Source organism: Rhinopithecus roxellana, chromosome 9, assembly GCF_007565055.1.
Source record: "Rhinopithecus roxellana isolate Shanxi Qingling chromosome 9, ASM756505v1, whole genome shotgun sequence".
Taxonomy (NCBI): domain Eukaryota; kingdom Metazoa; phylum Chordata; class Mammalia; order Primates; family Cercopithecidae; genus Rhinopithecus; species Rhinopithecus roxellana.
In genome coordinates, this window is record NC_044557.1 from 103,250,272 (window position 1) to 103,276,343 (window position 26,072).

At 44.8% G+C, this 26,072-nt stretch overlaps 1 protein-coding gene and 1 pseudogene across 3 annotated transcripts; one reads left to right on the top strand and one right to left on the bottom strand.

Moving 5' to 3' along the window:
- The first annotated feature begins 13 nt into the window (after positions 1-13).
- On the top strand, positions 14-24,493 carry C9H8orf76 (chromosome 9 C8orf76 homolog). Of its 3 annotated transcripts, XR_004059250.1 has the most exons (7): positions 15-177; positions 3,717-3,812; positions 5,256-5,399; positions 11,791-12,248; positions 17,173-17,305; positions 22,135-22,257; positions 24,165-24,283. XR_004059250.1 is itself a non-coding variant. In XM_010363880.2 (6 exons), exons 1-6 carry the CDS (start codon positions 61-63, stop codon positions 24,357-24,359), a joined length of 1,143 nt encoding a protein of 380 aa, XP_010362182.1. In that variant the 5' UTR covers positions 14-60; the 3' UTR covers positions 24,360-24,493. The 3 variants fall into 3 exon arrangements, 2 of the variants coding, with proteins under 2 accessions (XP_010362182.1, XP_010362183.1); XM_010363880.2 differs by lacking the exon at positions 22,135-22,257 and having other exon boundaries at positions 14-177; positions 24,165-24,493; XM_010363881.2 differs by lacking the exons at positions 22,135-22,257; positions 24,165-24,283 and adding an exon at positions 17,387-17,606.
- LOC115899710 lies at positions 5,909-6,384 on the bottom strand (annotated as a pseudogene).
- Positions 24,494-26,072: the final 1,579 nt, after the last annotated feature.

Consider the following 26,072-nt stretch of genomic DNA (forward strand, 5'->3'; position numbering starts at 1 on the left):
TGGAAGCCCCGCCTTTTCCGGCGGGCCCCGCCTCCTCGTTGCCCCGGCCGCGGGAGCGCGATGGATACCGGGTGCTGGTTGTTCGGCGGCCAGTTCGAGGACTCGGTGTTCGAGGAGAGGCGGGAGCGGCGGTCAGGACCGCCCGCGTCCTACTGCGCCAAGCTCTGCGAGCCGCAGGTGAGAAGCTGGGGCCTCTTTTGACTCATCCCGCACCCCAGGCCTCGCCCTCCGGGGGGCCCCGGCCCCTCCGCCCGCGCGAACGCAAACCCTGGCCGGCTCCAGCGCCCGCCGCCTCCCCCGCCGTCCCTCACCCTCCACGGGGAAGCGGACTTCCCAGGCCCCATTCCGGGTCCATGGGCGAGAATCCCCGCGTTGTCAGCAGCTTGACTCCCACCTGGCATTTGGCCGGCCTGGCTGCTGCCGGCTGGACTCACGCCCCTGCCCTGAAATCTCCGGTACCTTCCATTTGCCTTCACTACTCCTACAGCCGGGCGGTAAGGCTCCCCAAAACGGTGACGTCCGGCAGACCCACTCGCCCCTCCCTCTTCAGCGAGCTCCCCCTGCCCATACCAACCCCGCGCTGTTACATTAGTTTTTCAAGGCACATCTTAAATGTCACCTCCTCCAGAAACTCTTCCGATTTCGTCTTGCAGCCAAGTATTTTTGTCTTTGGCTCCCTTCCCTCTATTTAGCTTCTACTTAAAGCACTTGTCAGTATTCTCATACAGTCCTGAGACCCGGAGTGCTAAATGATCGCACCAGCATGGGTTCTTGATGCCCTTGGCAGTGCCTAACAGTTTTTATTCATAATAGGGACTCCGCGAATATTTTTGAATTAGTAGAGTATTACTTCCTATTATTTCATGAGTGTAAATAGCTCATCAGTCAAAACTAATGTTTATGGAAAATACGGAAGTGTTCCGGGCACAGTGGTGGGTTCCTTCGCATATATTGTCACATTCGTTCCTCACAATTGTACTGACAAGATGCCAGGCCCTCGATAATTACCGAATTATCTTTTTGGTTATTTCAGTTACATTTTCTCCTTATCACATACGTTCTTTCAAAGTTACCTTCAGCCCTGGATCATGTAGACTCAAAACAGGGAATGGGCTTGGAAATCACATGGCAGAACATTAAAAAACTGGTTATGAGATAGGACTCTTGAATTCCAGTATTGGCTTTGTCACTTGCCTTGAAGGTGTCAGCTCCTTATTTGTCCCTTCAGAAAAATAATACATGCTGCCTCACAGAGTTATTGTGAGAGTGAAATGAGACGATGTATATGATAATACTTTTGTCAGGTCTGATGTGCTGTACGGGTGCATAGAATTTAACACAAATTCTAAAGTCAAGTGATTTTTTTCTTTTTTCTTTTCTTTTTTTTTTTTGAGGCGGAGTTTGTCGCCCAGGCTGGAGTGCAATGGCGCGATCTCGGCTCACCGCGACCTCTGCCTCCTGGGTTCAAGCGATTCTCCTGCCTCAGCCTCGGAACTAGCTGGGATTACAGATGTGTGCCACCATGCTGGCCTAATTTTGTATTTTTAGTAGAGACAGGGTTTCTCTACTGTTGTTAGCCAGGCTGGTCTTGAACTCCTAACCTCAAGTGATCTGCCCGCCTCGGCCTCCCAGAGTGCTGGGATTATAGGTGTAAGCCACTGCCTTTACGTATATTATTTATTCAGTAGTCAATCTCAGTCTCACTTTCCTTTTTATCCATAGGATTTAAATCAGTAGAAAAGCAAATAAAGGCCGGGCATGGTGGCTCAAGCCTGTAATCCCAGCACTTTGGGAGGCCGAGATGGGCGGATCACGAGGTCAGGAGATCGAGACCATCCTGGCTAACACGGTGAAACCCCGTCTCTACTAAAAAATACAAAAAACTAGCCGGGCGAGGTGGCGGGCGCCTGTAGTCCCAGCTACCCTGGAGGCTGAGGCAGGAGAATGGCGTAAACCCGGGAGCTTGCAGTGAGCTGAGATCGGGCCACTGCACTCCAACCTGGGCGACAGAGCAAGACTCTGTCTCAAAAAAAAAAAAAAAAAAAGAAAAGCAAATAAAGTATCCCAGATGGGCATTTCCTCAGACTTCTCTCCTACAGGTTTTTGGTATTTCGTTGCATTGGAGCCTCCGTCTAGCCTTTCTGTTTCCTTTGCTGACATTCTAGTTTTTGGCCATTATGACGTTTTTATAATTGCACCATATCTATAATTCTTCTTTCCTATGTCCTTTCAGTAAAGAATTGTCAATCCCTATTCCAGTCACACTAAAATTTCTCTACAAGAAAGCATGTCTCATTTTAAAGAACCAATGTGGCCTGGATGCGGTGGCTCACACACTTTGGAAGGCCAAGGTGGGCTGAGGCAGGAGGATCACTTGTGCTTACGAGTTCGAGACCAACCTGGCCAACATGGTGAAACCCTATCTCTACAAAAAAAAAAAAATACAAAAATTAACTGGGTGTGGTGGCACGCACCTGTAATACCAGCTACTTGGGAGGCCCAGGCATGAGAATTGCTTGAACCCAGGAAGTAGAAGTTGAGCTGAGATCGTACCACTGCACTCCAGCCTGGGCAACAGGGTGAGGCTCTCTCAAAAAAATAAATACATAAATAAAGTAAAGAACTAGTGTGAACTATGCTAGATAAATGTAGGTTCCCAGGCACCACAGCCCTATGTATTGAAAATGCTGTAGATAAAACCATACAGTTGTGTGCTGCTTTTCTAGAGAGGTATCATATTATTGTTGCGCTTATTACCTGTGATAATTTTTTTTTTTTTTTACTTATTAAATATATTTTTAATTGAGACAGGGTCTCATTCTATTGCCCTGGCTGGAGTGCTGTGACCTGAACACAGCTTGCCGTAGTCTCCGAGTCCCAGACCCCCAAGCAGTTCTCCCACCTCAGCCTCCCAAGCAACCACATCCCACATTCGGCTGCTTCTTTTTTTTTTTTTTTTTGTAGAAATGAGGTCTCCCTCTGTTGCCCAGGCTGGTCTTAGACTCCTGGACTCAAGCAATCCTCCCACCTCAGCTTCCTGAGCAGCTGGGACTACAGGTGCATGCCACCATGCCCAGCTAATTTTTTTTTTTTTTTTTTTTGAGACAGTCTTGCTCTGTCGCCTAAGCTGGGGTACAGTGGGATGATCTCTGCTCACCGCAACCTCCACCTCCCGGGTTCAAGCAATTCTCCTGCCTCAGCCTCCCAAGTAGCTGGGATTACAGGTGCGTGCCACCACACCTAGCTAATTTTTGTATTTGCAGTAGAGACAGGATTTTGCCATGTCCATGCTGGTCTTGAACTCCTGGGCTTAAGCTATCCACCAGCCTCGCCCTCCAAAAGCACTAGGATTATAGGTGTGAGCCACTGTGCCTGGCCTACCCAGCTAATTTTTAAATATTTTGTAGAGATAGGGTCTTTCTCTCGCTATGTTGCCCAGACTGGTGTCAGACTCCTGGCATCAAGCAGCCTACCCACCTGGGCCTCCCAAAGTGCTAGGATTGCAAGTGTAAGCCACTGCACCTGAGCAGCTTATGATCGTTTTAATAAAAATGGAGCCCTAATTAAAATGTTCATTCTTTGTCAGTGTGTTTCTCCTGAGTCTCAACTTGAAGAAGTCTTTGAGGTTTAATCAATTATATTATGGGAAATTGCTTCTGATATGAGGTGGAAAAGCATAGCTTCACTCTCTAATAGACTGTTTTCATGATTTCAAGTGGTTTTATGAAGAAACAGAAAGTAGTGATGATGTTGAAGTGCTGACTCTCAAGAAATTCAAAGGAGACCTGGCCTACAGACGACAAGAATATCAGGTAGAATTCAACATATAGAAGATGGCGGTGCTTGAAGTGGGCTCTTGTTTTATCGATTATGGCATACGCAAATAACAGTGTGCCAAGTTAGTGTGGTGTTTATGAAGATGAATTTAACCTTTTGTGATGTGTGTTTGTAATCTGAGGTGCCCAAGTTTCTGTCCTTTTCTGCTTGGCTCTGTATGATTTGTTTGTTTCCTGTAACTCCAACAAAAGGATCTACTTGGGGTCCTTGTAGGTTTATTCCCCAAGGTTTTGTATCTCCTCATTACTTAGGATCCTCTAGCACAGATATTTCACAGTGCCACAGGAGCAAATCACCCCAAGATGTGTAGGAAAAAGGAAGAACTAACAGCTAGATGTTAGATTGCGTTACACATGTATCTCATTTCATCTTCATGAGAATCCTGTTTTTATTTTGCTCATGAAAAGGTTATAAAGTAAGTTAGTGGCAAAACCAGAATTCAAAGCTTGGTATATTTGGTCTCAGAATGTTCTTTCCACTATGTCATGATTCTTTCCATAGTAGTAGTGATTATTTTCTCTAGCCATTCCTTCTCTACCTTTTAGGAAAATAGGACTGACTAGATGTATTAGTCCATTTTCTTTTTTTTTTTTTTTTTTGAGACGGAGTCTCACTCTGTCGCCCAGGCTGGAGTGCAGTGGCTGGATCTCAGCTCACTGCAAGCTCCGCCTCCTGGGTTTACGCCATTCTCCTGCCTCAGCCTCCCGAGTAGCTCGGATTACAGGCGCCCGCCACCTCGCCCGGCTAGTTTTTTGTATTTTTTAGTAGAGACGGGGTTTCACAGTGTTAGCCAGGATGGTCTCGATCTCCTGACCTCGTGATCCGCCCGCCTCAGCCTCCCAAAGTGCTGGGATTACAGGCTTGAGCCACTGCGCCTGGCCTAGTCCGTTTTCATTCTGCTGTGAAGAAATACCCAAGACTAGATAATTTATTTAAAAAAAAAAAAAAAAAAAAAAGAGTTTAATGCACTCACAGTTCCATATGGCTGAGGAGGCCTCACAATCATGGCAGAAGGTGAAGGAGGAGCAAAGTCATGTCTTACATGGAGGCAGGCAAAGAGAGCATGTGCAGGGGAACTGCCTTGCATAAAACCATCAGATCTCTTGAGACTTACTAACTACCATGAGAACAGCATGGGAAAAACCCACCCCATGATTCAGTTACCTCCTACCAGGTCCCTCCCACGACATGTGGGGGTTATGGGAGCTGCAATTTAAGATGAGATTTGGGTGGGGACACAGCCAAACCATATCACTAGAATGCTGAAATCTTCTTTCATTCATTGAAATATTCATTTAATTCATTGGTCAGTTATAACATTACTTTCCACCTACGAAAAAAAAATCACTCCTATTCTGAATCCTTTTTTCTGTTGTGTTTTCCTCCTTTCATTCCTTTATTTAACAAATAATTTCCAGAAAGCACTGCAGGAGTATTCCAGTATCTCTGAAAAATTGTCACCAACCAATTTTGCCATGAAAAGGGATGTCCAGGAAGGTCAGGCTCGGTGTCTGGCTCACCTGGGTAGGCATATGGAAGCGCTGGAGATTGCTGCAAACTTGGTGAGTGATTTTATTGCGATTTTCACACATATTTCTATAAGGGTGGTCGAATGGTGTATTTTTTGAAAACAAAACAAACTTCTTGCTAGTAGCAAAATCTATGGGTTTGGATAAGCAGAAGAAAATTGTCAGGGGTGTGAGAGTTTTATTATGATGACCAGCTTGGAACCTAGGCATAATCATTTTCTTGTAATACTTTTCTTGTGTCATTCTCAAAATTCTTTATTGCCTGAAAATCTCCTTTGCAGAGGTTTTTCTCTTGTTAGGAGTAACATTCAGTGTGGAAGGGCTATGAGTGATCTGTTTTCTTCATTAGATTGTTTTTAGACTTTGTTCTCCAAAATTTCTACAATTAACATATATTTTTCTAAGCACAAAAAAGGTCCCCCCTACAAAAATGACTAAATACTCATACCAAGCCACACTTAATAGTCCTTTTTATTTTTAAGTGGAATTTGCAGAATTTTTTTTTTCCTTTTTTCTTTTCCCCAATCAACAAAAGGGACACTTTATTGAGGCCCCAGGGCCATGGGGCCTGGGCAGGAGGCTGCTGTTTGGGGGAAAGAAGAGCCTTCTTTGGCCTTCTTCTTGGGGCACAGGTTGTTGGTTTGGCCGCCCTTCTTGTGGCAGTTGACAGCACAGCGGGGTGCAGGCGGGCACAGCACTTGCGGCAGATCATGTTGTTGCGGTTGTATTTCTGGGCGAACTGGCGGAGGGAAGGCTCAGTAATGCCACCTTGCAGGCGCAGCACCAGGTGCAGAGTGGATTCTTTCTGGATGTTGTAGTCTGAGAGAGTGCAGCCATCCTCCAGCTGTTTGCCCGCAAGTATCAGATGCTGCTGGTCAGGTGGGATGCCCTCCTTGTCTTGAATTTTAGCGTTGACATTCTCAGTGGTGTCACTGGGCTCGACCTCAAAGGTCTTGCCTGTGAGGGTCTTCACAAAGGTCTGCATCTCTGTGTCTGGAGCTTGGCAGCTTTGCTGAAGAAAAAGAGCGAATTCTCTTTCTTTCTTTCTTTTTTATTGATTTTTTTGAGGCAGAGCCTCACTCTGTTGCCCAGGCTGGAGTGCAGTGGCGCGATCTTGGCTCACCACAACCTCCGCCTCCTGATTAAGGCAATTCTCCTGCCTCAGCCTCCTGAGTAGCTAGGATTACAGGCACTCGCCACCACGCCTAGCTAATTTTTGTATTTTTAGTAGAGAAGGGGTTTCACCATGTTAGGCTGGTCTCGAACTCCTGATCTTGTGATCCGCCCGCCTCGGCCTCCCAAAGTGCTGGGATTATAGGTGTGAGCCACTGCACTCAGCATTTTTTTTTCTTTAAAAAAAGTTTTATTGCCTTTTTCCACACGTTCTGAAGTGGAATTTTCTTTTTAAGGGATAAAGGCAGTTCTTTCCAATTCTAGATTCTATTGCTTTTGTTTCTAGGTTAAGGCATTATTTGTATTGATTTTTGTGTAAATTTTATATGGGAATTAGTCTAAATGGACTAGTTTTCTTCCTCGGAGGGAATTAAGGAGACACTGTGGCACTGATTTTGAGCTCTGTGGATGTACCACCCAGCGATCAACCTAACATATGCACACAATTGAGCTGACATCTGCCGTCTCATTAACTAAGAGAAATCCCTAACCTTTGCTTGCTTAGGGCTGCACAGCATAGGACCTCAGCCTCTTGCAAGGAAACTTTGGCAGTAATTGTTCTAAGAACAAGGGAAACAGCTGTGTTTCGTTCTTTCTTTTCTGTTCTCTACTAATTGGGGGTTAATGCTTAAGCTGAAAGATACATCACTTGTTAAGGAAGCATTTGCATGAGCAGTTAACTTGATGGGATTTAATTGTGTTCATTTCTAGTCTCCCCAGTCTGCAAATTAACGGTGCTCTTGGCCTTCCCGGTGCCTTTCTCTAGCCTTCATTACTGTCCTGCTCTCTCCGCTTTCTTGCACGTCACTGTTGTGCTTCCTTCTCTTTGCCTTGATCGTTGAAGGCAGTGGCAGCTGGATTCCTGGCAGGGGTTGAGTCATCTCTGGTTCCTTCTAGCTTAGGGAATCTGTTTTGGTGGCTCAGAGAAGGATCTGTTGCCAATCAGCCGATGCCAGGTCTCCGGTGCTGGGGATGGTTACTAGACAGGAGAAACACCAGTCAGAGAATCCTGGACTTTCAGAACTGTGCATCAGGCGTCCTAGCCATCTAGTTGGCAGGACTGTCAGGTGGAAAGTGGGCTCCTGGGGTTCGCCCCTTTCTGTGGGCTTTGCACATGATCTCAGTGGACCCTGCCTGTCTGCATGGCATTCTCATTTCCTGGTAAGCTGTGTTTTGTTTTTTTTTTTTAAATTTCTTCCCTACGTGAGGACCCTTGCCTTTTGTTATTAGCTCTGACCCATATCTGTTTTTTGTGACAGTAGTTACTGTCTTTTCACATTCTGTAGGGAACCTGTCACAGTATGTAACATTGAACAAAATAGTCCCAAGGTGCCCATCAAGATACAAACATTTTCTGTTCACAATTTCTGCTGAAATTCATTCACCTCTTTTCTTTTTTCTTTTTTCTTTTTTTTTTTTGAGACGGAGTCTTGCTCTGTCGCCCAGGCTGGAGTGCAGTGGCCGGATCTCAGCTCACTGCAAGCTCCGCCTCCCGGGTTTACGCCATTCTCCTGCCTCAGCCTCCCAAGTAGCTGGGACTACAAGCGCCCGCCACCTCGCCCGGCTAGTTTTTTGTATTTTTTAGTAGAGACGGGGTTTCACTGTTTTAGCCAGGATGGTCTCGATCTCCTGACCTCGTGATCCGCCCATCTCGGCCTCCCAAAGTGCTGGGATTACAGTCTTGAGCCACCGCGCCCGGCCCATTCACCTCTTTTCATGATTTTTGGATAAAATTTATAATAGGACTTATTTCTTGAATACTTAGAACATTTTCTTATAGTGGTTGGTATGCTTACGTGGTAACTGTGGTAAGAAAACGGCTTTCTGGTAGTAAATAACTCCTTTTCATTTATCCGCTCAGCACTCAACAAACATTTCAGTCCTGTTTTCCTGGTTCTGGGTTCAATGCTAAGGAGACAAATAATACATTGTGTACATGCAGTGCTCATGTAGTGTCTGGTGGGTTTTTACCAGCACACGTATATATATCAGCTCTTTTTTTTATTTCTGAGATGGAGTCTTGCTCTGTTGCCCAGGCTGGAGCGTAGTGGTACGATCTTGGCTCACTGCAGCCTCCGCCTCCTGGGTTCAAGCAATTCTCCTGTCTCAGCCTCCCAAGTAGCTGGGATTACAGGCACGTGTCACCACGCCCAGCTAATTTTTTTTGTTGTTTTTTTAGATGGAGTCTCCTGCTGTCAGCCAGGCTGGAGTGCAATGACGTGATCTCAGCTCACTGCAACCTCCGCCTTCTGGATTCAAGCGATTCTCCTGTCTCAGCCTCCCAAGTAGCTGGGATTACAGGTGCCCGCTACCATGCCTGCCTAATTTTTTTTATTTTAGTAGAGATGGGGTTTCACCATATTGCCCAGGCTGGTCTCAAACTCCTGAACTCAGGCAGTCCACCCACCTCAGCCTCCCAAAGTACTAGGATTATAGGCATGAGCCACTGTGCCCGGCCTTTTTTGTATTTTTAATAGAGACGGGGTTTCACTATGTTGTCCAGGCTGGTCTCAAACTCCTGACCTCAAGTGATCTGCCCACCTCAGCTTCCCAAAGTGCTAGGATTACAGGCGTGAGCCACCTTGCCCAGTCATATCACCTCTTCTTCAGTACCTTTTGTTCCTTGACTTTTAGTATAACTGACTGTAGCTCTCCTGCTTACCAGCCATATTATGCCAGGCAAGTTATCTAACCTCTCTGTGACCCAGTTGCCTTATCTATAACATAAGGAAAGTTATTGAATCTATTTTAAAGAATTGTCAGGAGGATTAAACGAGGGAAACACTTAGAATAGTGCCTGGCACTGGGTAAGCACTCAGTAAATGTTAACTGTCATCATAATGTTATTGTTACAGAAGGAGTTGTAGTATTCTGGAAAATCACTCAAACTCATTTAAATATATGTATGTATGTATGTATGTGTGTGTGTGTATATATATATATATATATATATATTTTTTTTTTTTTTTGAGATGGAGTCTCGCTCTGTCACCAAGGCTGGAATGCAGTGGCACGATCGCAGCTCACTGCAGGCTCCGCTTCCTGGGTTCATGCCATTCTCCTGCCTCAGCTTCCCAAGTAGCTGGGACTACAGGTGCCCGCCATCACACCTGGCTAATTTTTTGTATTTTTAGTAGAGATGGGGTTTCACCATGTTAGCCAGGATGGTCTTGATCTCCTGACCTCGTGATCCGCTCGCCTCGGCCTCCCAAAGTGCTGGGATTACAGGCGTGAGCCACCATGCCCAGCCTAAATATAATTTAATTTCCAGAAAGGAGTTTACTAATCCAGCTCTCAAAACCATACCATTGACAGGGCATGGTGGCTCACGCCTGTATTCCCAGCACTTTGGGAGGCTGAGGTGGGCAGAGGTCTAGAGTTCGAGACCAGCCTGGCCAACATGGTAAAACCCCATCCCTAATGACAATTTTAAGAAACTCGCTGGGCCTGGTGGTGGGCGCCCGTAGTCCCAGCTACTTGGGAGGCTGACGTGGGAGGACTGCTTGAACCTGGGAGGCGGAGGTTGCAGTGAGTCGAGATCATGCCACTGCACTCTAGCCTGGGCAAAAGAACAAGACTCCATCTCAAACAGACAGACAAACAAACAAAACCCTGTCATCAGAGTCATAGTTTGTGAGTAACAGCCTCCACCTTAACATATGCTTGCTTTCTCAATATCAAAATGTGTTTGAGGCTGGGCACAGTGGTTCATGCCTGTAACCCCAGCACTTTCAGAGACCGAGGCGGATGGATCACTTGAGGTTAGGCGTTCGAGACCAGCCTGGCCAACATGGCAAAACTCTATCTCTACTTTATGCAAAAATTAGCCGGTGTGGTGGCAGCTGCCCATCATCCCAGCTGCTCCAGAGACTGAGGCAGGAGGATTGCTTGAACCAGGGAGGCAGAGGTTGCAGTGAGCCGAGATCGCACCATCGCACTGCAGCCTGGGAGATGAGAGCAAAACTGTGTCTCAAAAAAAAAAAAATGTTTCTGAACAATATAAAGCCCTATAGACTGATTACAGAAGAAGGGTAGCATTTGTTACAGCTGTAGTCTATACACGTTGTTTTCCTTATAAATAAAAGTCATGATTTGACTTTAGAAAAGCCATTACTCAAACGTGATTTAACATCTGTGATGGCCGAGGAGCTGTGCTCTGTACGAGGAATTTACATTGAACGAAAGCTCTTATGGAGCTAAATGGTCTGTTGGGAAGGACAGATGCTAAACAGTAGCAACAATAAAACGAGATGTGTTCTGTCTTTGGGAAGGTACAGTGTCACCACATCAGTTGTATGGGGCTTTATCTCCTATCTTTTCACTCAGTGTGGGAATATTTAGAGCTGCCCACAGGCCTTCACTTGCTGGTGTATAGTTTCCAGGGCCATACACCAGGTAGTTTTGCTCCTGTTTCATGCTCAGTGTGATTCTATGAGGGAGCCTGATCTGGACCTCGCAGGCCAGGCTTTCCTTAGACCTCACGTCAACTTGAAGGTAATTTGAGTCTGCCATCTGCTCTCCGCAAACTTTAACTTACAAAAGCAGACCTGGTTTTACTAACCCAGAGGACGTTTGCCATATGGCAGGTTAGGCAAGAGATGGTGGTGCTGGTTAAGGAGATTTGAAAAGGATTTTCTGATCAGAAGGAAACTAAGCAACCCCTTTTGGCCAAAAATAATTGACCTTGGTAATGGTTACCAGGGAAGGCATTTGGATTCAATTAGAATGCGTCATGAAGCAGGGAGAGCTTGAGGGCTATCCTGTTTAAAATGTCTAAGCCAAATAAAATTTGGAAGTGGAATTTGTTCAAATCCTCAAGGAAATTACCATTTGAATTTTTAGAAAGCCTTGAATATTACAATGGAATCATTAGGCCAGGATCTAAGAAAATTGGCTGGGTCTTTCAGATATCTGGCTGAAGACAGTAAAGATTATAATAAAAATAGGACATAAATGGATATTTATGTTTTTGATGCCGAACTTTTGGCAGGCCACCATCATATGAATTGTTAAGTTATTATGACATTAGGACGTTTGAGAATGGCTGGCGACTATTTCTCTAGATAGCATGTATCTCTCTAGGTTTATGGTTTCAAACATGAGGTGTATTGAAATATATTTAGGTCATTCGTATAGCTACTGAAAGATACTTCTGATTTATAACATATACAACTTGGGTTTTTAGGCATTCTCATTTTATATGGAAAATGCTTTGAAGTTTAAACTTTTTAACCTTTTTTTTTCTCCTTAGGAAAATAAAGCAACCAACACAGACCATTTAACCACGGTACTCTACCTCCAGCTTGCTATTTTTTCAAGTTTGCAGAACTTGGAGAAAACAATTTTCTGCCTGCAGAAACTGATTTCTTTGCATCCTTTTAATCCTTGGAACTGGGGCAAATTGGCCGAGGCTTACCTGAATCTGGAGCCAGCTCTTTCTGCAGCATTTGCGTCATCTCAGAAACAGCACAGTTTCACCTCAAGTGACAAAACTATCAAATCCTCCTTTCCACACGCAGGAAAAGACTGTCTTTTGAGTTTTCCTGAAACCTTGCCTGAGAGCTCTTTATTTCCTGTGGAAGCAAATAGCAGTAATAGCCAGAAAAATGAGAAAGCTATTACAGATATCCAAAACTGTATGGCAGAAAAGAGAGAAACAGTGTTGATAGAGACTCAGCTGAAAGCATGTGCCTCTTTTATAAGAACCAGGTAAGCTGAGAGTCACTTAAGCAACATTTGGCAGTGAGCTCAGAGTACAGGCTTTATTTTCTAATTTTAAGCTTCAAAAAGTTCTAGGCTAGATATTTGGTATATATTTTTGAATGTTTCCTACGGTTGTGTTGAACGTTTATCGTTCTAGTATGTAATACTTGGAAACAAAACTACATTTGTTTAAGAATACAACCTATGGTGGCTAGGTGTGGTAGCACATGCCTGTAATCCCAGCATTTTGGGAGGCTGAGGCAGGTGGATCATTTGAGCTCAGGAATTTGAGACCAGCCTGAGCAACATGTTGAAATCCCATTTCTACAAAAAATTTTTTTTAAAAAGTTAACTGCGGGCTAGGCGCAGTGGCTCACGACTGTAATCCCAGCACTTTGGGAGGGCGAGGTGGGCAGATCACAAGGTCAGGAGACCGAGACCAGCCTGGCCAACATGGTGAAACCCTGTCTCTACTAAAATATAAAAAATTAGCTGGGCTTGGTGGCGCTTGCCTGTAATCCCAGCTACTCAGGAGGCTGAGGCAGGGGAATCGCTGAACCCAGGAGGCGGAGGTTGCAGTGAACTGAGATTGCACCATTGCATTCCAACCTGGCGAAAGGGCAAGACTCCGTCGAGCCTGGGAGGCCAAGGCTGCAGTGAGCTGAGATCACACCACAGCACTCCAGCCTGGGCAACAGAGTGAGACTCAGAGTAAAAAAGCAGTATAACCTGTGTCATTGCCCAAGATGGAATGTTAAGATTAGAAAACATTAAAAATTAGGAAAATAAAAATGTATAAAACACTGAAAAAGGGAGAGGAGATATTTTAAAGAAGGAATTTTCTGTTTATATGTTCCACAGAAATCTAAAGAAGAAAATCAGCTCTTGTGTTTGCATTGCTGATAATGGGAGTAGATGATGCTTAATTCATTCTCTAGAGAATTCCCATGGTTTGTGCCTAGGGATACCAAGTACTTTTCATCCTTAAAGTGTAAGAGTTTGAGGGAAGGGTGGGGAGAATACACTTGACCAGTTCTATAAATGATGAGAGAAGAAGCAGATTCTCTCATGTTTCAAATGGTACCAAAGAATGTACAGATTTTTCAACTCAGGAGGATTCAAGAAGTATTAACAGGCTTACTGGGAAGTGGTATCTATTTGGCAAATTTTATTTTATTATTATTTTTTTGAGATGGAGTTTTGCTCTTATTGCCCAGGCTGGAGTGCAGTGGCGCGATCTCAGCTCACTGCAACCTCTGTCTCCAGGTTCAAGCAGCTCTCCTGCCTCAGCTTTCTGAGTAGCTGGGATTACAGCTATGCACCACCACACCTGGCTAATTTTTGTATTTTTAGTAGAGACGGGGTTTCACCATGTTGGCCAGGCTGGTCTCGAACTCCTGACCTCAGGTGATCCACCTGCCTCGGCTTCCCAAAGTGCTGGGATTACAGGAGTGAGCCACCGTTTCCATCCCTATTTGGCAAATTTTAAAATGTATTCAGTGGATGCTTGTTTAGCATTGACCGTGTCACTAATTCAGAGGCACATTGAATGACAACTGTGTGCCAGACATATGCTTGGTGCTAGGATCACAAAGATCATTTAAAAAGCAGTCCCTTTCCTTATGCCACTCACTGACTTAGGGAAATGGTATGTCTAGCCAGTAACTGCCAGCACAGGTGCTAAATAGTGTATCAGTGCTGTGAGCAGAATTCTGGGGGGACCAATGTCAGGGAGCTCTTGGCGTGGCCAAGAGAAGGAAGCCTTTACAGAGGGGATGATTCCTGTGCTGAATGAGCCCGGTAGGAACCCTTGTCAGTTGACCACTGAGTGCTAGATGCTGTATATACATTATTTCATTTTAATCCTCATGACTCTGGGGTACCTATTGGGATCCCACTTGATGGACCAGAAAACTATTAAAATCATTCCTAAAGTAGTGCAGCTGTGAAGTGCAGGGCCAGGATTTGGAGCTGGTCTCCGATTCCCCACCCTGTATTCTTCCAGCTTGTCTTGCTCACTCCACGTTAATATTCCCCATGTGGAAAGAGGCATGCTAGGTAAAAAGAAAGAAAGCACCACCCGGAGGGCAGAGGATCCGTTCTAGAACAGGTTTGTCACATTGTCCGGTGGTAAGAGCAGTACTAGTGGTAAGGGCTTGAGGTAGGCTGTGGCCACAGTGCCAGGGTGGCAGAGGAAGTAGGAAGTAGGACTTTGGTGTCAGAACTGGTTTTGAAGAACTTAGTAAATTGCTGATGCTAAGTGGATGAGCCTAGACTCTTGCCAGCGGTCTGACCGTGCACACAGTCCTTAAACTCTGCTCTCTAGTTGCTTAATCTTGACAGATGGAGAAATGGGGAAAATGCCTGCTTCCTGGGGTTGTAGAATTAAAGTCTTTAAAGTACTTATTGTCCTGCATTGTATGTAGTAGGCACTCGGTAAACGTTAGATTAGTACTTTTATTTTTGTTGTTTTTATTGTTAGCACAAGATGTTCGATGTCACAAGGGTTTGGTCCTTGTGCTGAAGGCCTGAAGAGTATTTGCACTTTTAAAATATGGGAGCATGTGATAAGACCTGTGTGTGTGTATGTGTGTGTGTGTGTTTGGTTTTTTTTTTTTTTTTTGAGATGGAGTTTCACTCGTTGCCCAGGCTGGAGTACAGTGGCGCGATCTCGGCTCACCGCAACCTCTGCCTCTTGGGTTCAGGTGATTCTCCTGCCTCAGCCTCCCGAGTAGCTGGGATTACAGGCATGCACCACCACGCCCGGCTAATTTTGTGTTTTTAGTGGAGATGGGATTTCTCCATGTTGGTCAGGCTGGTCTCGAACTCCTGACCTCAGGTGATCCACCGGCCTCGGCCTCCCAAAGTGCTGGGATTACATGTGTGAGCCACCGCGCCTGGCCAAAACCTGTGATTTAGAGAGCTCTGGTGACTGCGATGCTGGATTAGAAGGAGGAGCTAAGGACTAGAGGTTGTGGACTAATTAGTGGAAGATGATGAGGGCCTGACCTAGGCTGGTGCAGTGGTAATAAAAAAAAGAAATGGATATCACTGCATGATAGAATAGACAGGACTTGGTGACCAGCGGAGTGTGTGGGAAGGATGAGGGTGAGAGAATGGAAGAGTCTCTGCAGAGGCTCTCGGGGACGCACAGGTGGATGGCGGTGCCTTTCGCCGACATAGGACACCTGGGAAGATGAGCAGAGCCGAATTGGGATGGAAGGCAATGATTTTAGGCTTGAAGTACCGACACTTAGGTGCTTGGAGGATATCCAGAGGGCGGAAAGCAAGTTACATCAAAGGGATCACAAAGGTGAATGCTTCCCGAGGCCGGGTAGGTGATGTCAACGGGTCAGACTGAAGCAGACAGATGATCGTTTTACCTGTGAGTCAGGTCAGGCTCCTTTCTGAAACGCCCCGGTGGCTTCCCATTGCACTTACATCAGTTCCACATTGCTTGCCACAGCCTGCAAGGTCTGATTTGAATTGGCCCTGCCTTTTTTTCCCCACCTCATTTACTACACATTTTTCTCTCTGACTGTGTTCCAGCCACAGTGATCTTTTTTTTTTTTTTTTTTTTTTTGAGACGGAGTCTCGCTCTGTCGCCCAGGCTGGAGTGCAGTGGCCGGATCTCAGCTCACTGCAAGCTCTGCCTCCCGGGTTTATGCCATTCTCTCGCCTCAGCCTCCCGAGTAGCTGGGACTACAGGCGCCCGCCACCACGCCCGGCTAGTTTTTTGTATTTTTTTAGTAGAGACGGGGTTTCACCATGTTCGCCAGGATGGTCTCGATCTCCTGACCTCGTGATCCGCCCGTCTCGGCCTCCCAAAGTGCTGGGATTACAGGCTTGAGCCACCGCGCCCGGCCACAGTGATCTTAATGATTTTCAAGCATGTCAAGTTTGTTCCTGTGTCAGAGCCCCCTTCTCCCTGGCCAAGCCCTCGCCCCCAGATGTTCTCCCACTAGGTTCCTCGTCAGGTAGCTCGTAGCTTGCCTGGTATCTCAGGAAAGCCTTCCTGCCTACACCACCGCATCTGAAGAGGACACTGTGTCCACCCTGCCTTGGGTTTTTTGCATAGCACTTGTCACTACCTGAAATGCTTATGTGCTGTCTCCCTCCTTCCATTCCATGAGGCCTCAAATGTGTTTTGCTCATCAAGATCTCTCAATGCCTAGCATAGTGTCGGGCACGTTCCACAGTATGGAGAGCCAAGTGCTTCTGGGCACTGCAGTAGGTACCAGTGAGAAAATGGGGAAGATCTGCATATTGAGTATTTATTCAAAAAACAAAAAACAAAAAAACAGAAGGAGCCAAATGAGGAAGACAGGAGGAAGTTAAATGAGAGAGGAGACCAGCTATGGTCATGACGGGGAAGTCAGTGGTAAGGTATCGCAGAGTGGTTGTCAGAGGGTCATCAAAGATTTGGCCCTGCTTGGGGTAATTGAAGCGTGCTAGCGAATCTAATTAGTCCTTGCGGTCAAGTTGCTGTGGGGTCAGCGAGATGGAAGGGTCACAGAACACTGACTTCAAAGGAGCAAATCCGGAGGGCCTGTGTGAGAGGAGTCTGATTGGGAGGCTCGTTCCTTTCACTCCAAATTACTCATCCTTTCAATCCCTTGACTTCCACAGGAGGCTCTTTTGAGGCCAGAAGCTCTTTTCACGTGTTGCTCTCTAAAGATTTCTTTGAGCAGTTTTAGTCTTTATCTTTTAGAAAAGATGAATCTCCAATGTAAAGTTGGGCAATTGATCCCGAGTCGGAAGCTTTAGGGATTGAAATGATAGTTCTAGTGAGGGTGGGTACCTGCTTTTTAACCTGGTGCGACTCGCAGCCGACTCAATACCTGGGCTCTCTGAACGTTTCCTCGCGGCTTTCCTTTATCTGGAAGCGTTGGGACTTTTCGCCACGCATTGGGACTTTTCGGTTTTTCAGGCTTCTGCTTCAGTTTACCCAACCTCAGCAAACATCGTTTGCTTTGGAGAGGAACTTAAGGACTCAGCAGGAAATTGAAGATAAAATGAAAGGGTTCAGCTTCAAAGAAGACACTTTGCTGTTGATAGCTGAGGTGAGTGTATCCCTCGGGTTTGTGTGAAACGAGGCCTCATAGATATTTTCCCTGGTTCTGATAGCATTTTTTAAAAAGCAGGGCCAAATCTCATCTACTGAAGGACTTGTCTCCCTCCTTTGTGTGCCTTTTGATCACTCAGCAATCACCAAGGCGGCCTCTTGATCGGCATTCCCCTGCAGCATGTGGGATGGCAGGGGCTGTGTTTCATGTACTTGTCAGCGCTTGTTAGCACCTGCCTGTCTGAACATCGTCAATGCCCAATAATTGTTTCAGTGCTGAATAAACGAATGAATGAATGCTTGCATTTGTGCAGCAGTTCTATTTTTTTTCCTCCATTCATCATAACAGCTTGTGAAGATGAGTAGAGCTAGAATTGAGGCTCAGAGAGCTTGTGACTTTCCTTCTGGTCAGATTTTCAGTGGCAGAGCAGATCTGGAGCTTGTGTTTGCCAGCTGCAAGTCCATTTTATCTCTGCCCCACCCTGTTACTACTTTGATGGTTACATAGAAATTCAAAGGTCAGTTTTTTAAACTAACATTTAAACCTTCCTTGGCTTTTTTTTTTTTTTTTGAGTCAGAGTCTTGCTCTGTCACCCAGGCTGGAATGCAGTGGCACGATCTCAGCTCACTGCAACCTCTACCTCTTGGGTTCAAGTGATTCTCATGTCTCAGCCTCCCAAGTATCTGGGGTCACAGGCGTGCGCCACCACGCCCTGCTAATTTTTGTATTTTTAGTAGAGACAGGGTTCACCATGTTGGCCAGTCTGTCTTGAACTCCTGGCCTCAAGCAGTCTACCCACCTCAGCCTCCCAAAGTGCTGGGATTACAGGCCTGGGCCACCACGCCCCATCTCTTCCTTTTACTTCTGAGAGGCTACACTAGTCTGTTTTTCTCCTGTGTTTCTTTTTTTTTTTTTTTTTTTTTTTGAGGCAGAGTCTCACTCTGTCGCCGGGGCTGGAGTGCAGTGGCCGGATCTCAGCTCACTGCAAGCTCCGCCTCCCGGGTTCACGTCATTCTCCTGCCTCAGCCTCCCGAGTAGCTGGGACTACAGGCGCCCGCCACTTCGCCCGGCTAGTTTTTGTATTTTTAGTAGAGACGGGGTTTCACCGTGTTAGCCAGGATGGTCTCGATCTCCTGACCTCGTGATCCGCCCGTCTCGGCCTCCCAAAGTGCTGGGATTACAGGCTTGAGCCACCGCGCCCGGCCTCTCCTGTGTTTCTTAACGTTCCTCTGCCTCTTGGGACTCAGCTGGTTTCTTCTGTAGCATAAGTAATGGCATACTAAGGATTCCCTGGGCCTCTCTGTTTTCTACTTTCTCTCACAGAAATCATCACCACACCCCTAGGTTCCATTGTCACCTCTGGGTTGATTACTCTCCAGTCTTTATCTCTAGTCTCATCTCTGGGACATGTGTCTCATGTCAGATTAATTGCCTGTAGGTGGTTAACCTGGGATAATTATTGATTACTCTTCTGTCACTTCAAGTGCAAAATGTCTAAAATGGAACTACTCATCAAAACACTTCCTGTAATCCCATCACTTTGGGAGGCCAAGGTGGGTGGATCACTTGAGGTCAGGCGCCCAAGACTAGCCTGGTCAACATGGTGAAACCTCATCTCTACTAAAAATACAAAAAACTAGCTGGGCGTGGTGGCAGGCACCTGTAATCCCAGCTACTCGGGAGGCTGAGGCGGAAGAATTGCTTGAACCCGGGAGATGGAGGTTGCAGTGAGCTGAGATTGTGCCACTGCACTCCAGCCTGGGCAACAGAAGGAGACTCCGCCTCAAAAAACAAAACACAAAAATAACACTTCTGGTCAGTCTTTTACTTCCCCCAAGTTCTACATCCTCCAGGAAGCTTTTCTGGAATACTCTGTTCTGTTGTAATTTCTCCTTCCTCTGAGCTCAGAGAGTGATTGCTTGAATAGATAGCTCTTTGGGCCCTAAAAAGACATGAGAATGTGTCTTATGTTTTCATCTAGATGTTAGGTTCCTTATAAGTAATAGTATGTTTTGAGCATCTTTGTATTCTTCACCATGCTCAATAAATCTGTTGGTTGGGTGGAAGAGTAGTTTCCTATGTGGACAATGCATGTGATATACCAGTGGAGCTTTTTAAAAAGATGGAAAATGTCTGGGCCCTCGTTAGGATTGTAATTAGGATTATAATGCACATTTTGTTTTGTGCTCGTTTTTATTTTTTAAAAGATAAGGCCTCATTCTGTCACTCAGGCTGGGCTGCAGTGCATAATCTTAGCTCACTACAGCCTGAAATTTCTGGGCTCAAGTGGTCCTTTCACCTCAGCCTCCCAAGTTCATAGGATTACAAGCACCCACCACCATGTCCAGCTAGTTTTAAAATTTTTTTTTTTTTTTTTTTTTTTTTGAGACGGAGTCTCGCTCTGTCACCTGGGCTGGAGTGCTGTGGTCAGATCTCAGCTCACTGCAAGCTCCGCCTCCCGGGTTCACGCCATTCTCCTGCCTCAGCCTCCCGGGTAGCTGGGACTACAGGCGCCGCTACCTCGCCCGGCTAGTTTTTTGTAGTTTTTAGTAGAGACGGGGTTTCACCGTGTTAGCCAGGATGGTCTCCATCTCTTGACCTCATGATCTGCCCGCCTCGGCCTCCCAAAGTGCTGGGATTACAGGCTTGAGCCACCGCGCCCGGCCAGTTTTAAAATTTTTTGTAGAGGCAGGGTCTCACTTGTTGCCCAGTCTGGTCCCAAACTCCTGGCCTCAAATGATCGTCCCACCTTGGCCTCCCTAAGTGCTAGAATTACAGGCATGAGCCTTTATTTTGTGCTTTTAATTTTAGTTGACTTGTGATAACATAACATAACCCCATATCCTTAAATATTCTTTGATCATATGCTTATTTTTTTTCCTGTTTATAATTCTTGTATTTGAATTAGGATCCAAATAAGGTCTAAATACTATATGTGGTCCTTTTGTCTCATACGTGTTTTTTATTCTATAACAACTGCTCTTCTCCCTCTTTTTTACTCTGATAAAATACTTAAATTTGCCATCTTAATCATTTTTAAATGTACAATTCAATGGTATTAAGTACATATACAGTGGTGTGCCACTTTGACCACTATTTCCAAAAATTTTCATCACCCCAAACAGAAACTCTACCCATTAGGCAATAACTCCCTATTCCCTTCTCTCTCTACCTGCTAGATCCTCTAATCTACTATTTTGCTCTATGAATTTATCTATTCTAGATATTTCAAATAAGTGGAATCATACCATGTGTGTCCTTTTGTATCTGCTTTATTTCACTTAGCATAATGTTTTCAAGGTTTATCCATATTATAGCATTTATCAAAACTTCATACCTTCTTATGGCTAAATAATATTCATATATATGTACATATCTCATTTTATTTATCCACTCATCTATTGATGGATACTTGAGTTGTTTCTACCTTTTGGATATTGTGAATAATGCTGCTGTGAACATTAGCATATAAGTATGTTTGAGTCTCTGTTTTTTGTTTGTTTGTTTGTTTTGTTTGAGACGGAGTCTTGCTCTGTCACCCAGGCAGGAGTGCAGTGGCACTATCTCGGCTCACTGCAGCCTCCGCTTCCCAGGTTCAAGCAATTCTCCTATCTCAACCTTCCAAGTAACTGGGGCTACAGGCGTGTGCCACCATGTCCAGCTAATTTTTATATTTTTAGTAGAGACAGGCTTTCACCATATTGGCCAGGCTGGTCTCGAACTCCTGATCTCAAGTGGTCTGCCTGCCTCGGCCTCCCAAAGTGCTGGGATTACAGGCGTGAGCCACTGCACCCGGCTAAGTCTCTGTTTTTAATTATTTTGGGTATATACCTAGGAAGGTAATTACTGGGTCATATATTAGCTTTGTTTAACTTTTTTAGGAACTGCCAAACTGTACATTTTATTTTCTGTTTTGTGATATTTACCTAACATTATGACATGGGCATGACCCTATATCCTAAATATTATATTTGAGTACATAATTTTTAATGACTGGATAGTAGTCAGTTTTTGGACAAACTATAATTTACTTAGTTCCCTGTGTTGAACATTTAACAAATACTCAGTACCTATTTTAATAAATCCTTGCAAGAAAATTATTGTGTGCATTTGTACCTTTTGGAACAGATTATTAGAAATAGAATCACTGCATTTAAATATATGAGCATTTTAAAGGCTTAAAGCACATTTCCAAATTGTCATTTCCAAAAAGCACCTTTCCAAATTCTCATTTAGAAAGGTTAGTTCAATTTATATATCCTCCAGCAATATGTGAAAGCATTGTTTTTTCTACCCTGATCCTGACTATTAGATTGAACCGTGTGAAATCAATCATTTTGGCTTCTTAAATCAGCTATTTTATATAATTTAACTTAATATTACTTTAAAAATTGGTAGCTTAGTAGGTAAAAATGTAATATTTTTAGCATTCATGTTTATTTACTGTTAAGTGGAACAATTCTTTCATGTTTATTGACCGTTTGTGTCATGTCAGATGCCTAGTCTTGCTTTTACTTCATTATTCTTTCTGTTTTTCGTGGCAATTTTAAGAGTTCTGTCTATATTACACTTAAGTATCTTTCTATATGTTACTATATTTTCTGAAGTTTATGATTCTTTTTTGGCATATGGAAGTTTAAAATGTTTATGTGGCTGACTGTTTTGGCAGATTTTTGGACACCTGTAAATATTGTGCTTGCCTATCCCTCTTTGGGAAATAGTGTGTTTGGGTCTTACTGTTATTCATTTATCTTTTTTTATTTTTAAGAAAGGCATTTTTGGTGTTTTATCCCAGATTTTAAAATACTGCATTTCGTTGAATCTAGGAAACCATCAGTTTAAGACATCATTTGATGTGTCACTAAAAGAAAAATAAGATGTCGGCTGGGCGCGGTGGCTCACACCTGTAATCCCAACACTTTGGGAGGCCGAAGCCGGTGGATCACGAGGTCAGGAGATCAAGACCAGCTTGGCTAACACGGTGAAACCCTGTCTCTACTAAAAATATAAAAATTGACTAGGCCTGATGGCGCATGCCTGTAATCCCAGCTACTCGGGAGGCTGAGGCAGAACAGCTTGAACCCAGGAGGCAGAGGTTGCAGTGAGCCAAGATCGCGCCACTGCACTCCAGCCTGGGCGACAGAGCGAGACTGTCTCAAAAAAAAAAAAAAAAGAAAAAGAAGATGCCATTTACAGTATCACATAAAGCCTCACTCCAGTGGTTATCAAATATGTTTTTTCGTTTTTGGAGGTGGGGTCTCACTCTATCTCCCAGGCTGAAGTACAGTGGCACAGTCATAGTTCATTGCAGCCTCCAACTCCTGGGCTCATGGCATCTTCCCACCCTCAACCTCCCAAGTAGCTGCTGGGACCATACCCGGCTAATTTTTAAAAAATTTTTTGGCCGAGCACAGTGGTTCATTCACATCTATAATCCCAGCACTTTGAGAGGCTAAGGTGGGTGGATCACTTGAGATGAGGAGTTCAAGACCAGCCTGGCCAACATGATGAAACCCGGTCTCTACTAAAAATACAAAAATTAGCTGAGCGTGGTGGCACTTGCCTGTGGTCCCAGCTACTTTGGAGGCTGAGGTGGGAGAATTGCTTGAACCCAGAAGACAGAGGTCGCAGCGAACCAAGATTGTGCCACTGCACTCCAGCCTGAGCAACAGAGCGAGCCTCCGACTCAAAAAAATGATAATAATAGTTTTTTTTTTTTTTTGTAGGGACAGGATCTTGCTCTGTTGCCCTGGCCGCCCTCTCTAACTCCTGGCCTTTAGCGACCATCCTGCCCTCGGCCTTCCAAAGTGTTAGGGTTACAGGTGTGAACCACCACACCTGGCTCAGCTACATCTTGATTTTAGAGATGTTAAAATACAAAAACAAAAAGGTATCTTAGAACTGGTGACATACCAGGCTTTAGTAAATACTGACTGTTGCCTAGTGAAACTTGGCTCTCACTGGCAATTTCCTCAAACAATATGTAATCTTTGAAGATTTAAACCCAGGCCTCAAAACCATTCTTTGAGCTTGCTTCTTAATTCATTGTAGTTTGAGTTTTCATGAACACATTCCATATCCGAGTTTGCAGGAACCTTGGAGATTATCTAATGCAAATCTATGTGGAACTTAAATTCCCTCCACAACATCCCTGCTCCATGGCTACCTACATAAGCTTTCATGCCAGATAGTATGAAATGTTTTGGAACTTAATTTTAGTTCATTGTCATTACCCAAGGTCAGACTGCTTACTTAGTGGGTTCAGGTACAAGCTTTCTACAACCTAACTTTGTGATGTCTTCTCAAAGAAACTAACCCAGAATCTTGGGACATGACCCTGTGTTCATCTGGGCCTGATTCTGACCAGTAGGGGGCAGTATTGTACCTTCATTGGCAACGGGCTCCTTAAATCCCTAAGATTGCTTTGGCTATAGAGAGATTAGAGTCCTTTTGGGTCAGGAAAAGGTGGGCCCAGCTACATGCCACAGTTGCATTCTCACCAACAGAATATGCTCTTTGAAACAAAAAGGGTAACTCAGTACTCCTGGTAAGCCAAATAATACTGCTGCCACAGCAGTACCGAAGTGATTCTTTCACTTGGGGAGAATGAGAGTAGAAATATGGGATATTTTACTTGTCCTTGGATAACTACTTCTGAGATCAGATGAGATCGGGCACGTCAGGGTGGTATGGTGGTAGACGGATAACTGCTTCCGAACAAACATCTTTTCAATGGGTTGGGAATGTCCCCTGGCTGCTATTTTCTGCCTTTGAGTGAAAGCCTTTACAGTTGATAACTAGCATTCCATGTCTACTGCCTCTTATTGGAACAGTTTTTTCCCCCCTCTTGTTACAGGTTATGGGAGAAGATATCCCAGAAAAAATAAAAGATGAAGTTCACCCAGAGGTGAAGTGTGTTGGCTCCGTAGCCCTGACTGCCTTGGTGACTGCATCCGCAGAAGAATTTGAAGACAAGTGGTTCAGAAAGATCAAAGACCATTTCTGTCCATTTGAAAATCAGTTCCATACAGAGATACAAATCTTGGCTTAGTGGGTCATAAAAAACAAAAGCACAAACATCTTGTACTGTATTAGTTGTCCTTGTTTACTTCAGACAGGATCCATTGCTAATCATGGAGTATAAATGATTATTTATGTTTTATAAAACTGGCTTCTGTCTCAAATAATTTCTACTGCATTCAGTTTATGTTTTGTTTTCTTTTTGGATTTTTCCTATCCCGTTATAAGTACTGTATCTTAGGCCTACTACCCCTTTAGAAGGTAATCTGTTGGGGAAGTGTATCAAGGAGGCTTTTAGATTTGTGGTCTTTTAAAAACAGTTACGATATTATAGCCAGCACCATAAGAATCCACGTTGTTTAGGTAAATTCATTGGGAATGACCAAGAATGTTGAGATATGAAACTAAGCTATTCCTAAGAAGGGTGTGCCAAGCACTGTGAAGGGTTGGAGATCTTACCCTGTGAAGGGTCTGAGATCTTACCCTACTTGTAAGCTAACAGGTTAGCCTCTCCCACTTTTCATGGATGCTGGCAGAAAGGAGACTCCTGGATCAGAGACAAAGGATTTTATGACCCATGGTCCAGCAGGCAGTATAAACTTCAGTGTATTTGCATCAGTTTCTCTTGCCTCCAAGTCCCAAGGGCACATAATGGGCACAGAAGGAATGCCTACGTTCACATACGATGAATGTGCATTACCATGTCTTGTGATGCACACAGGAGAGGAGTGCTGAGTTTGGGAAACTCTAATCTTTGATAATGGGCAGTGAGCATGCTTGCCCTTTGCTCCAGAGGTAGACGCTGTCTCCTTTTTAAGGCTGTTCACCCTGCAAACATCTTGGAGAAGATAGACTGGAACAAAGAGCACTGAGTGCCTCTTTCACAAGTCACACAGAAACACGAGAGAGCTGTGGAGCTTTGTCTGCTAGGTTGATCATCCTGTCCTTTTTCAGCCACATGAGTTTTAATCACAGCCTATAACATCATCTTAAATACAAAGGGCCATTACCTTACTCAGTGAATTAGCTGGGATGGAAGATGAGGAATTTAATAATAAATCAAAAACTTCAGCAAATGTTGTCCTGCACAGCTTTTTCTTTTGTTTTGTTTTTGAGACAGAGTCTCGCTCTGTCGCCAGGCTGGAGTGCAGTGGTGTGATCTCGGCTCACTGCAACCTCTGCCTCCCGGGTTCAAGCGATCCTCCTGCCTCAGCCTCCCGAGTAGCTAGGATTAGAGGCATGCACCAACATGCCTGGCTCATTTTTGTCTTCTTGTCCTGCACAGCTTTTATTTGATCTTTCTCAGCAAAGGAAGAGAATTCCAGCCGTGGGCTAAAAGGTGTAGTTATCAGGGTTTCCCTTCCACACTCCTCCCTCTCGCTCGCCCTTTCTAGTACCCTCCTCGAAACAGGCGGGCCTCTCGCTCGCCCTTTCTAGTACCCTCCTCGAAACAGGCAAGGAACTGCTCTTACATTTTGAACAACTCTTTTTCTTTTTTTTTTTTTTCCTTTTGAGATGGAGTCTCCCTCTGTTGCCCAGGCTGGAGTGTAGTGGCACGATCTCGGCTCACTGCTGCAGCCTCTGCCTCCCAGATTCAAGCAATTCTCCAGCCTCAGCCTCCTGAGTAGCTGGGATTACAGGCGTGCACCGCCATGCCTGGCTAATTTATGTATTTTTAGTAGAGATGGGGTTTCACCATGTTGGCCAGGCTGGTCTCGAACTCCTGACCTCGTGATCCGCCTGC

Bases quoted from the DNA above. Each gene is read 5' to 3' on its own strand.
- C9H8orf76 (XM_010363880.2), top strand. From the start codon at position 61: ATGGATACCGGGTGCTGGTTGTTCGGCGGCCAGTTCGAGGACTCGGTG. The intron at 3,813-5,255 runs GTAGAATTCAAC...AATAATTTCCAG, and splicing joins ACAGACGACAAGAATATCAG to AAAGCACTGCAGGAGTATTC. The intron at 17,306-24,164 runs GTGAGTGTATCC...CTCTTGTTACAG, and splicing joins CTTTGCTGTTGATAGCTGAG to GTTATGGGAGAAGATATCCC.